The sequence below is a fragment of the Trichosurus vulpecula genome, chromosome 4 (assembly GCF_011100635.1).
Source record: "Trichosurus vulpecula isolate mTriVul1 chromosome 4, mTriVul1.pri, whole genome shotgun sequence".
In the NCBI taxonomy this organism is placed as follows: domain Eukaryota; kingdom Metazoa; phylum Chordata; class Mammalia; order Diprotodontia; family Phalangeridae; genus Trichosurus; species Trichosurus vulpecula.
The window spans coordinates 195,391,908-195,405,754 of NC_050576.1; the positions used below are offsets into that span (position 1 = coordinate 195,391,908).

The 13,847-nt window shown below is 42.6% G+C and overlaps 1 protein-coding gene across 1 annotated transcript in view; it reads right to left on the bottom strand.

Annotated features, from left to right (window-relative positions):
- Positions 1-13,847, bottom strand: part of MARCHF10 (membrane associated ring-CH-type finger 10) — a 218,170-nt gene that overhangs the window by 3,073 nt on the left and 201,250 nt on the right. Inside the window, 1 exon segment of the mRNA XM_036755641.1 lies at positions 9,666-9,779. Coding sequence (XP_036611536.1) covers positions 9,666-9,779 — 114 coding nt within the window.

Here is a 13,847-nt window from a genome sequence, read left to right on the forward strand (position 1 = left end):
GTCTTCTGTTTCTGCTGAGGGGAACAATGCTGGGGGTTCAGGGAGGGCCTGTCCACAGGAATGTTTCTCCCCTAACCTTTTCCTCCTTGGTTAGCTAGGGAACTGGGGAGGAAGGACACTTTGGTTACATCAGAGGCATGTAACTGATGTCCCAGAGAAATAATTTTGCCAATTTTGCCCTAGAGTACTAGTGACACTGCCTTTCTTAATAAAGCGTGTGAATGAAGGGAGGTATCCTGCCCTATGTTCTCTGAAAACTGGGCAGGGGGTTCCTGAATCACAGGCAGGGACTTTAGTTACTGTTACAAACGCATCCATCTTCTTTAGGCTGAGGAATGAGCTGGAGGATGCTCACACTGATAAACCGAGTCCAGCTCCCTGACTTTAGGGACAGATGGTAATTTCTCCTTGGAGATCTTGGGACCCTCAGCTCAACCTATTCTAATATTTGTTTCCCTGGCAGTCAAGAAGTTCCTCCTTATTTCCTAGTGAAATATTTTCCTTCTGCTTTAGTCTAGCTTCCCTTGCTGGATCTTCCTTGTTCATAGAGAACTAGCAAGAAATGGGTGTAGGAGAGAGGTCCAACCAGCATGCTGGTCACTTCTTGAGGGCACAAATTAGTGCCACTTTCTTGGAGGCAAGAAGAGTGACTTGACCGACACGTGGCAAAAGAGAAACTCGGCTTGTGAGAGAGTCGACACAACATCAAGCATGTGATGAAGGCAACTTAACTAATGGGTAACCAACCTTCATTCCAGGATCTGAAACCCACCCCCACAACCCAGAGGCCTCTCCAGGCAGTAAATAATCAAGAAGGCCCAGCACACAGTGAATACAGAGGGCAGGAAAAAAGATGCCAAGGGATAGGCTGCAAGTCATCTTCTGTGCCCCAGTAGCCTCTTCCCTTGATGGGCTCCTTCTCTTGTTTTTAGCATCAAGTAAAATTCACTTGGACTTGCCTTCCTGATTATTTTCTTTAGATCTAATTTCCCAAGCTTTGTTTGGTTATTTTTGCCTCTGGGTGGTGTTCATGACTTCCTTCCATGGCATCAGCCCAACATAGAAACAGAGAAACATTCAATAAGCAAAGCAGTGCTGACCCCCAAACCTACTTTCACTTTCTTCCGGTCTGGGTTGTGAGTAATTTCTTGACAACTATGAGAAAGAAGATAAGAAGAAGTGAATTCTTTTCCAGCACACTACCAAACAGATGAAAAATTCTCTAGTCCCAAGAACATCTTACATCAGTTCCAAGGGGATGAGGTAAATAAGGTGAGACTATCGGGACAGTGTTAAATTTTAGCGTAAACTAGGATCGGCCTAATGTCACACATACAGGTATAAGCATTCATAACTCTGAGCTTGTTTGCTGTTCAGACTTTTTAAATTTGGCAATGTGAAAAGGAAACTTATCTCAACCCTTAGAACCAGGTTTTGACAATCGGAAGAGCTTAAATAGGCCATAGGAGTGAAGGGTGCATTAATTGCTAAGGGCCTGAGCACTGAGTTTTTAAAGAATCATTGCATTCTCCTCCTGGCAGGAAGCAGCAGGCTGTGGGGGTTCCCAGGCTTGTCGGGTCTTTGTTCTAAGTTTATAACAGAGTCTCCAGCGCAGCCTCAGCAGGAGCCCATTATGCCACTAGGCAAGGATTTGGTCTCCCCGTGCGCACTGGCTGGTGTCCTATACCTTCAATAAGATCAGATTTGTAACGGGGACAGTAAAACTTCCTAGAAGAAATGAGACAAGGAGGGGCCCCAAAGAGCCTTGTGCAACCAGGGCAACGATGAGGGCCTGTTGGAGAGGCATCTTGAAGGTGATTCTTGGGACCCCTTTTGCCTCAAAAGGAAAATGGGAAGGAAAAATTGTAAAAAGCTCCCAGCCCTGAAAAGGTCCTTAGAGAGTCTGCCTTAGAATCAAGGGATGGGAAGGAAAAGCATTTCATCCTGAATAAGTAGCACTTTGCATAATTAGTTGGTAAATTGTAAATTAAGCCTGGGCCTAATCACTCTCTCCATTTTTCTGCTCTAATGGGGCTGTGAGATGACCTGAAATTGCTTCTAGTCTTTTGGGCTGATAGAAGGAGCTGGGCTGAGTTGCCACAGGTTAGCTGTCAAACCAACTGAGGCTCCAGGATGGTGGTTCTCATGCACATTCCACCAAGAAGTTTCCATAGGAAGGCCAGTGGACTACTTTTTCCTATTGGATCATGGCTGGGGATTCCTGGGCTTAGAATTAAAAAGGACCATAGAGGTCATTTGGTCCTCCCAATATAGGCGTCTCATCTATAGCATCCCTGAAGAGTAGCCATGCAGCCCCTCTGGTGACAGAAGAATCATTGCTTTGTAAGGCAGCATATTCCATTTTGGGGCAGCTCAAATTGTTAGGAAGTTCATTCTTGAGCCCAAATATGTTTTTCTGTAACCTCTACTCACTGAACCTAGTACAAATGAAGTTAAACTGAATAAACATAACCGTGATTCTACATGACAGCCCTTTAAGTATTGAAAAGCAGCTATCACGTCCCTCCTAAGTCTTTTCTTTCTCCAAGCTAAGTGTACCTAGTAGTGCCTTCGTCCCATCCTCCTATGCCCTTTACCATCTTTGCCAACTTTTTCTGAATCTGGTAAGGTTTGTCAACATCTTTTTTAAAATGTTAAATGCAAACCAACTCTAGTTAGAGTTTCCCAGTTCTGTATGATGTTTCTGTTAATGCAGCTTAAGATCACATCTAATTCTTTGTCACTTGCATCCCATTTCTAAGTAAGGCATCAAGTCATTTAAAACCCCTTGGTTTTTTTCACATGAACTATTATTAGACCACTTTTGAATTTTTGTTCCTACAGTTGATTATTTAAGCCCAAGAGCAGAACTTTATATTTATATCTGTTTGATTTCATCTCACTAGTTTGGGGCCAGGGCCCCAGCTTATGGAAATGTAGCTCTTGTGAAAGCCATATTGCCCACTCTAATCAGCATTTCTTGTTACCTTATAAGTGCCTGTAAGACCTTTTTTAAGGACATATTTGTCACTAAAAGGTCAATATCAACAAGCCTGACATGAAGTTACTCTCTCCTACCTGGTGTGAAATGATTAACTGACATACAAGGTTGGACTACGAGAGACAGGGGAGAAGTAAGTTTCATGTGGGTGAGAACCTGGCAGCACTGGGCACTGAGCCATGGTTTAAAGATGGCCTTGGGTGATATGGATGCTAAAAAGGCTGAGAATAAGGCTGAAGACCAACTCTGCTTATGTCATTGGTTTTTCTTGGGTTAGCTGTGTGCATATTTATGTATTGTGCACAAGCACCCCATTAAACCCCAAAGAGGGCCAGACAGCTCAAGGACTGGCAAGAAAAGCTTGTGATCTTTGCAGAAGCTTATGTCAAGGACACCTGAAGTTGAATACTATCAGCTTCACAACTAGGTACTTGGGGTCAAAAGCATTCAAATCTGTTCATCAGTCATGGCCCCTTCCCCAAGTCTATCCCACAAACTCATTCCATATCCCTCCATTCACTTCTTGTTCATGCCTGCCAAAAGACAGGCTTCTAGATCTGTCTAGAAGGAACAACAAGGTGGACAGTTGAAAATGGCATCAAAACCTGGAAGGATGACTTTGAACTGTCTAATTACCTGCCTCCATCAGCAGACCGCACTGATCTATACTCTGTTAGGACTTATTCCTCAATGGTTAGCATGTCTCATACCCTCTTAATCTAATCTCTGTGACACTGAATCCCAGATTGCTAAAGAACAACTTCTCCATCTCCAAGCTGTTCCCTCATTCCCAACCACCTAAGCCCTAACCCAGATCTTCCTGCTCCTTCCACTGTACCCTCTGGAATATCTGTCCCATACTTAAAACTTTCTCTCACCTCACACCATTTCTTCCTTTGCATCCTCCATTTTCCAGCAATCATGGAGACATGGCTCCCCCCATGATGCTGCATCCATGGCCACACTTTTTTCCAATGTACTGACTGTACTTTCACTCGTCACTACATACGTGTACACACAAACACACTTACTGATCCAGGCGGGGGCAGTCAAAGTACTCCTTGCTCCCCATTGCTACTTCTAGACTCCTCCTCTACTGCCAATCACTCAGCAACCTTTTTGAGGTGCATGAATCCATGTATATCACTCAATTCAGATTCTTTTTAGCCATTATCGACTGAGCTCCCTCCCCAGGAGACTTCCCCTCTTTTGTCAGTGAGTTCAGTGCCTGGCCCACAGCCTTCTTCCCCTCCATCCTAAGTCCTACCCTTATTCTAGGGCACTTCAACATGCATGTTGATGTCCTTTCAAATTCCCTAACTTCCAGTTCCTCAGTCTACAGACTCCCATGACCTACTCTCCCAATTCCACCTCAGCTTCACACAGGGATGATCATACCCTTGATTTCTCCATCACTCACAAGTATTCAACCTTCCATATTCAAGAACTCTAATATTCTTTTTTCTTCTCGTCTTTTCCTATGCTTTATTCCTCTTAAACCAACTCTTATCCTCCTAGTAATCTCCAAACCCTCCATCCCTCTATACTATACCAGACTATCATCCCTGCTCCCTGGTTACGTACTCCTCCCTTCTCTGTTCCTGTTGAGGGCACCCATACTTCAGGTTCACAACCTAGGTGTCATCTTTGACTTTTCACTCTTGCCAACCAGTTACCAGATTTTGTACTTTCATCTTTTACAACCTTTCTTATATATTTGCTCCCCTCCATTCACATGCCACAACCCTAGTTCAGTCCCTCATCACTTCTCACCTAGACCAGGGCTATCCAACCTTAGATTATCTTAGGGCCACATTAAAATACAATAAGTATTTGAGGGCCGCATCTAGAATATACTAATAGAAAGTGGGGGAACGCGCGTCATCGATATGACAGGCGAAGGCATGAAGCGCAAAAGCAAACAGAAAACAACAAAGTGACAACACAACAGTATAAAGGTAGGTGCATATTGACTAATCTGTGTCGTACAGACGGAACACATCCCACAGAGCAATTGAAAATTCCGTGTGATACATTCTGTCCATAATACTGCTTAAAAACACCAAAGAAAATTAACATCAATGAGATTATTACTGATGGAATTAAAAAATCTAATATGCATTCTATGCAAATTATTTTATTTTTTTGTTCGTTAAAATTAAAACCCACAGGCCGCCCGCGTAAAATTGCACTGCGGGCCGCATATGGCTCGTGGGCCATATTTTGGACAGCCCTGACCTAGACCATTGAAGTAGTCTCTTAAATGGACTCCCCCCTCAAGCCTCTCCTATCTCCAATCCCCCCTTCACACAGCTGCCAAGTGATATCCCTGAAGCACAGGTCTGCCCATGTTACTGTGTTGTTCAATAAAGTTCAATAAATTCCCTGGTACCTCCTTTAAAAAAATCAAATATAGTCTCCTATGTTTGGGCAGGTGAAGTCCCTTTACAACCTGGTAGACCTTTCTAGCTTTATTATACATTACTCACCATAACCTGGTCTAGGATCCAGCCAAATCAGCCTTCTTGCTGTTTCTTACACACAACACCCATCTCCCTTCTCTATCCTTGACTTTGCACATGTTGCCCTCATTACTGGAATGTGGTCCCTTGTAACTGCCACCTTTCAGAATCCCTGGCTCCTTCTAAGATGCAACTTCCATCCCCTGCCTGTGGGTAGCCTTTCTTGGTCCCTTCAGCTGCTACTGCCTTCCCCTCTGAGATTATCTTGCATCTGCTTTGTGTGTATCTTACATAGACTTATTTGTATTCTAGTCATCTCCCCCACATGACTGTCAGCTTCCTGTGGACAGGCTCTTTTTTTACTTTTTTTCTTTGTGCTTTTAGCACAATGCCTGGAATATAGTTGTTTTTGTTCAGTCCTTTTTCAGTCATGTCCAACTCTTCGTTGACTTCATTGGGGTTTTCTTGACAAAGATACAAGAGTAGTTTGCTATTTCCTTCTCCAGCTCATTTTACAGATGAAGAAACTGAGGCAAACAGTGTTATGTGACTTGCCCAGGATCACACAGCTAGTAAGTGTCTGAGGCTGGATTTGAGCTCAGACAGATGAGTCTTCCTGACTCCAGGCCAGGTACTCTATCCACTGTGCCACCTAGCAGCCCCAAAGATATAGATTAGTTAGTACTTAATAAATGCTGACTGATTACTGTGCCTCCTTGCTGAAAAACAAGGTGAAAACTCAACTTGGATCATTTCTCTAGTTTCTGGTGGATAAGGAGAAATAAAAGGGGATTTTCACTCTCTTTAAGGCCTCTTTGGCCTTTCCCTCAACTTGTGAGCATTTTTCTAAGAGGAAACACAGGGAATCAATTGAAGCCATAGTGTGAACCTGACAAAAAATAATTTGACTTCATATTTCCATTTCCCTATTTCGGGGACTTTCTAAATGAATTTCAAGTAGCAATGGAAGAGGATTGTATAATCCTCTCTCCTTAAGATTCCTCAGAGACAGAAGCCAGTGACTCAAGGCCTTGTGTTCAGTTCTTTTGGTTTGTACAGTTTGTTAATGCTTTCCCCATATTTGCTTTACAATCCCTATGGCTAATGTTGCTTCTGTTAGCACTCTGACGATTGGGCCATCTGTAACCTACATCAACCTGAAGTCTTTGAAGTTCAACAGGCAGTAAAACATTCATTTAAAAAGATGGGGGATCATGAAAATGAAGCTGCAGAAAAGCTAGCAAAAGATTGTTTCCTGGTTCTTGTTACTGTCTCTTTTAGGAAACACTGTCACAGTGAAAATCAAGGAGTGGTTAAGCATGGATAAGAATAGACCAGAGAAAGAAAAAGATTCTGGGGTTGATATTGTGACATAAACTCAACACGTTTTCTTTATTGGGAGCTAGAAGTATTTCAGGGGAAGACTTTAGCTTCAAAACACAGAAAAACTGAGAAAAGTGTGGTGGTGGGGTGGTGGCAGGGTCCCATCATAAATACTTTCAGTCCAATGTTTCAAATAAGAGCTGAATAGGAATCTGGAGAATCCAGCCATCACCCAGGTGCTGACAGAATTTAAAATACACTTCCTACTGCTCAGTTATATTGTCCCAAACTACAAGAAATGATGCTACCTGATAGGGTTTAGGCATGAGGGTGAAAATAAAAGGGAAGGAAAGATGTGCATATGGTTTGGGGGCGGGGCCTGTAGGTCATCTCTGACAAATGCATCTCTCATATACGCAGTCACCACCCTCTCACCTCGACTATACCAATAGCCTTCTAATGGTCTCCCTGCCTCAAATCTCTCCCCATTCTAATCCGTTCTCCACTCTGCTGCCCAGGTAATTTTTCTAACACCTCAGTGTGAGAATATCACCCCTTAACTCAAGGAGCTCCGGTGATTCCTTCTTACCTCCAAGGTCAAATATAAAGTATTCTGGTATTTAAAGCTCTTCATAACCTGGGCCATCCCTGGCTTTCTGCTTTTCTTATACTTTATTCTCCTCCATGTATTCTATGACTCAGCTACACTGGCCCCATCGCAGGCTCTTACCAGCAACAATAAATACTATAATGATAACAATAGCTAACATTTCTACACCATTTATTACGGGCCAGGCACCATGCTAAGTGTTTTACAATCATTATTTCATTGATCCTCACAACGATCCTGGGATGTAGATGCTATTATTACCCCCATTTTAAAGGTGAGAAAACAGAGGCAAATAGAAATGAGTTGACTTGCCCAGAGTCATACAGCTAGTTAAGTGACTAAGGCTAGATTTGAACTCAGGTCTTCCTGACTCTAGGCACAGTGCTGTGTGCACCATGGCACCACCTAGTTTCCCAAAACTCCATCTCCTGCCCTCATGCCTTTGTACTGGCTGTCCCCCATGCCCAGAATGTTCCGCCCCTCGCTTCTGCCTCTTAGTTTCTTCAGCTTACCTTTAGGACTCGGCTTTAAAATCTGCTCTGTATATATTTACCTATATACATGTATACCTAGCTTTACTTATATATCTAGCTATTTGCATGTTTTCTCCCCCATTAGAATGTAAGAGCTTCCTGTGGGCAAAGGCTTAAGTTTTTTGCCTCTCTTTGTATTCCCTGCACATAGCAGGGTGCCTGGCACATCGTAAGGACTTAATAAATTCCTACTGACTGAGCGACTGACCCACATCTAATGCCACTCACACTCAAGGCCACAGGGTACCCATCCATGCTAGATGTCCTCCTAATATATGACCACTTGAGAACAGTGCTGGTCGACTTTCTCAAGGCCTCAGGGGAACAGGATTCTGGAAATTTGAAAATTGGGCAGATCCTTGAATACCAGTACTCTATGTACTCCAAGGAGAGGGTATGTTCTTTGTCTAGAGACAAACTCATTTAGTCTTCATATCCCTAGTGCAGCACCATCAGTGGGGAGAGAATTTACGAAGTTTTAAATGATGCTTAAAACCCTTGTGCCCCTCCATGATTGTTGGCAAACGTTGGACAACAGCAGTTCTAATAATATGTTTGGATACCAATTGAAATGATGGCTTCATAGAATGTTAGAGTTGGAAAGGACCTCAGAGGCTGCCTACTTATCTACAGCACTGCCACTACCAAGTTGGATACCAGTTTAATCACTAAACTTATTAATCATTCTATTTCCTAATGCCAGCTATGGCATTTTCCTTGGACAACAACAAATTCTTCCTCTAAAGAGAAACAGCAGCCATGTGAATAACTCAGCAGTTCAACTCAGGGTAGCAGTATGAAATAGTGAAAAGAATAATACATGGGGAACCCCAAGACCTGTCAGGCAATCGACAAACATTTATTAAGTCTTATTTTTATTTTATTTTATATTTTTTATATAAATAATATTTTATTTATAAATTATATTTATTATTGTGTGCCAGATACCTTGCTGGACAATGGATCTGTGCGCCACTAACTAGGTATGTGACCTCAAAATGGACTATATGATCTACGGGGTCCTATATGCACAGATATCCACACACATACACATACCTACACATGTATAATGGGTCTCAAAGCAAAAATTATAGAAAGAGAGCCCTTTTCTCCCACTAGACTACAAGATACACTTAGCTCCACCGGCAAGTGGTCTCCAATTTTACCATGGAATTTTCTGTTTGTGAAACTTTAGATAACATAGAAACATAGATGCCAATCCTAGCATCTATTGTGGGACCTTTGCTTGGAATAGGCTTTTAAGTGGGAGCTTGCCCTTAAGAGGGCAATATGCCACTGACGTGACCATTCAGTTATCAGGCATTTGCCACGTGTTTATGGGATTACCATTGGCTTTTCAACTGGAATGTAGATCGTCAAGGACAGCTGGGTGGTGTAATTGTTCACAGAGCACCGGGCCCGAAGTCAGGAAGATTCTCAGTTCAAATCTGGCCTCAGACACTCTCTAGCTGTGTGACCCTGGGCAAGTCACTTCACCCTATTTGCCTCAGTTTCCTCACTTGCAAAATGAGCTGGAGAAGGAATGGCAAATTGCTCCAGTAGCTTTGCCAAGCAAACCCCAAATGAGGTCATAGAATCTGAAACGACTGAACAACAATGGTTACCCAAATGATGGAACAACTGGATCTGATTATCCAGAAACAGGCTCAGCATTTCTTATTAAGGGATGCGCAAACCTCTGAAATAATCACAAAAATCATGACCTTTCTACTTACCCTTTCTCTTGCCACTCGGTTATAGTTTAGTCTCATGAGTTCAGCAAACCTCTGTTCATAAAGGTGAAGCAGAAGGACTAGGTACAGACCCGAGTTCATCAGCTCATTTTGTGCCTAAAAATAGAATGGAGAATTATTAAAGTGATATTAAATGTCAGTTAATCAATAAACATTGGGCAAGCACCTACTATGTGCCAGGTACTGTACCAAGTGCTGGGAATAAAAAAGAAACAAAAGACAGTCCCTGCCCTCAAGAAGCTTAGAACCTAATGGGGGAGACAACATACAAACAAATATATACAAAGCAAGCATTTATTCAGGATAAATAGGAAATAATTAACAGGGAAGGCACTGGAATTAAGCAGGATTGGAGAAAGCTTCTTGTAGGAGGGGGGATTTTATTTAGGACTTAAAGGAAACCAGGAGGTCTGTAGTCAGAGCAGAGGAGGGAGAGCACTTCAGGCATGGAGGACAGCCAGAGAAAATGCCAGGATCTGAGAGATGGAGTATCTTATTTGTGGCATGGTCAGGAGGCCAGTGTCACTGAATCAAAGAGTGCATGTTGGGGATTAAGATGTAAGAAGACTGAAAAAGTAGGAGGAGGATAGGTCACAAAGACTTTGAGAGTCAAACAAAGTATTTTGTATTTTATCCTACAGCCAATGAGAAGACACTGGAGTTTACTGAGTAGGAAGGAAACATGATCAGACTTATGCTTTAGGCAAATCACTTCAATAGCTGAAGGGAGAATGGATTGGAGTGGGGAGAGACTTGAGGCAGGCAGCCACACCAGCAGGCTATTACAATAGTCCAGGTGTGAGGCGATGAGGGCCTGCATTAGAGCCATGACAGTGTCAGAGGAGAGAAGGGGATGTATTTGAGAGATGTTGCAAAGGTGAAATTATCAGGTCTTGACAACAGATTGGATATGGGAGGTGAGAGATAGTGAGGAATCCAGAATGACTCCTAGATTGTGAGCCTGATGGCCTGAGATGGGAGTGGGGAGGATTTAGGGGAAAAGATAATGAGTTCCATTTTGGATATATTGAGTTTAAGATGTCTACTGGACATCCAGTTTGAGAAGTATGAAAGGTAGTTGAAGATGTAAGACTGGAGATCAGCAGAGAGACTGGGGCAGGACAGGGAGATTTGAGAATCATCAGCATAGAGATGGTAATTAAATCCATGAGAGCTGATGACATCACCCAGTAAAGTAATACAGAAGAGAAGAGGGTCCAGGACAGAACCCTGTGAGACACCTATGGTTTGGCGAGCGGTCTAGAGGAAGATCCAGTAATGTTTGTTGATTGACTGACAGACTGAAATATATTTCTGATAACTGTAGGTAGGAGATGTGTGAGTAGCTCCTAATAATGGAGAGAACATAGTTGGTGTGGATGGCAGTAGATAAAGAGACACCTCAACCTCCCAGGGTTACCCCTTGAAACCCTGTAGGTTTCAGATGTAGCAGCATGGCTCCTGGAGAGAGAGCCAGAGCATGCTTGCTATACAAGAGCAGCTTTATGTTAGGTGCCATGCACATCCTGCTTTTTTCATGCCATTCATGCTATTTGGAATGCTCTTCATCATCATCATCATCGTCACCATCATCAACTGGTACTTAATAATCATATACTATCAGGCACTGTACTAAGAGATGGAGACGTAGAGACAAAAGTGAAAACAGTCCCTGTTCTCAAGAAGCTTATAGTCTATTGGTGGAGATGAACATTTGCATATATATATATATATGTATATATATATATATATATACACATATATATATATGTATACGGGAAATAGATATGTAAAGTATGTGTGCTCACGCATGGCTGTCCAAATGGGTTATCTCAATGCAAACATGTGATCTGCAGGTGCTGTGGATACAAATTTCTAGAATTTGAAGAGGAGGAGATGCAGGGGCCATACCTGCACTGCCAGCAAGCTAGTTAGGTGGCCCCAAGAGTACTACAAGGCTGGGTGCTCTTTTCTCTAAGAGGGACTTGAATTCTATCTATCTGCCCCTCTGAAATATATTTGTTCTATGGGTATAATTCAGGTGTTCAGAAGGAAAGCTACTCTCCTGGCTGCTCTTAAGGGGAGCAGTAGTCCTTGGCTTATAGCCACCATCTTAGCTCTTTCACACCGTCAATTATACAAAAGACCACATTAATAGCAAATAGTGAGTAAAACCATTTATCCAAGCAAAACAGCGATCAGAAATGAGAGGAATTTTACAGATTAGAACATACCAGGAAATACATGAGTGAATGAGCTCATCTGCTAGGATCAAGATAAAATCTCAGGTCAAACCGAGAAAGGCCCCAGTCTTACCCAAGGGGAAATTTTCTCTCAACAAAGTCTCTATGGAGGCAAGATGAAAGTCAGGCACACGTTCAAGAGCCAGCTTCCCCTACACTACTGCAGTTTCCAAAATCTTTCTATCTCTCTCCTCTTTAAAGGGTCCTCTGTCCCTCAAGAGTCTCTGAAACCACAAGTTTCTCTCTTAAGCAGCTCTGGCACCTAGTCGATGTTCCATACTACTAATGGCTGGAGCTGAAATCTGAATGGCAGAAGGGTGTCTACCTCAAGGACAAGACGGGGAAAGCTGTGGCTGAGGACCTGGCCAAGGGACCTTCACTCTTCTAGCCCTGCAGCAGAACAGCTTGTGTGGAAGGGAAGAACTTGTGTATCCAGGGTCCTACCTGGCAGCCCAAGCTCACTCTAAGAGACCTCCACCTGATGAAGACACACCTGGGCACTAGATGCTGGTTGTGTTGGAGCCTTTCTCCTCAGTGATCTGACTCCTGCTGCTATTGAATCGGGGTTATTGGGTAACCCAGTCCTATGTGGGGTAAGGGGGGGACTAATCTTCATACCCCAAATAAAAGTTTCCCTCTGGAAAAAAAAAAAAGCTCTGGCACCAGTTCTATCCCTTATACACAGCATTGACTCAGCATTCTCTCCATCATTTAGGAGTCATGTTTCTGTATACCAGAAGCATGCAAAACACCTCAGGCTTGGTCAGAAGACCAGTTACAGATGCAAGGTAGTTTTCTGAGGGATGTAAGGGCAGATTCACTAGCAGTGAGGGGGATCCAGAAAAGTCCTCACACAGAAGACTCTTAAGCTGTTTTGGAGGAAAATAGGGATTCTAAGAGGCAAAGGTAGGGATAGATTGGATTTCAAGAATGACAGACAGACAGTAAAGGCACGGAGATAGGAGCTGGAGTGCCACATAGGAGTAAGAGGGAAAAGGTCAGCCCAGTTTTACTGTAGAACATATGAAAGGAGTGATGTGTAATAAAGCTGGAAAGATAATCTGGGCCAAATTATGAAGAGCTAAGAATGCCAAATGGAGAAGTTTATAGGAAGCAAAAGGGAATCACTGGAGTGGGCTTACTCATTCTTTCTGAGTAGTAGAATGACAGTCACATTTGTGCTTCAGGAAAACCACTTCAGTATCTATATGGAAGACTAAGTGGCCTGAAGAAAGACAGGGAAAATTCCCTTCCACTCGTTCATGATCATTGTTTCCTGCAAGATAAGCCACAGAATGGACTTCCTCCAGAATACCTCCCTTGAGTCAATGTAACCCGCTCTGATTGCCCACATCCCCCGAGCACTTGGGTGTTCATTTGGCATCACAGTAACCTGTACATCAGAGGTTGCTTTGTAATTTTCTAATGTTAATGTATGCTAGATCAGGGCTTCTTAAACTTTTTGTACTTGCAACCCCTTTTTGCCCGAGAAATTTTTATGCAACCCTGGGTATATAGGCATATAAAAATAGGTATACAAATTGAACATTTACTGATGATAAATCATAAAGAAACTGATTTTAAAACAATTCTCTGGTATACATAAAAATTTTACCATTTATTAAAGATGAAAGCAAATTGGCATACCAATGAGATGGAAGTGCTTGTTTATTTTTACATAAAGAATTAAATCTTGGCAGAACATTTGGTACTGCAGGACGTAGAGTATCTTCAATGTTTTTCAGAAGTGATCGATACTTTGATTTTATGATCATCAATGCTGTGTTCATGACCAAGGCTGCATTGAAGTCGTGCGATGGCACAGGCAAGCACTGCCAGAAAGACCTCGGATTCATTATGTGTTTGATTTGGAATTAATTTTTGGTCATTGTGCTTTCAGAAACCTTTTGCTGTTGCCAAA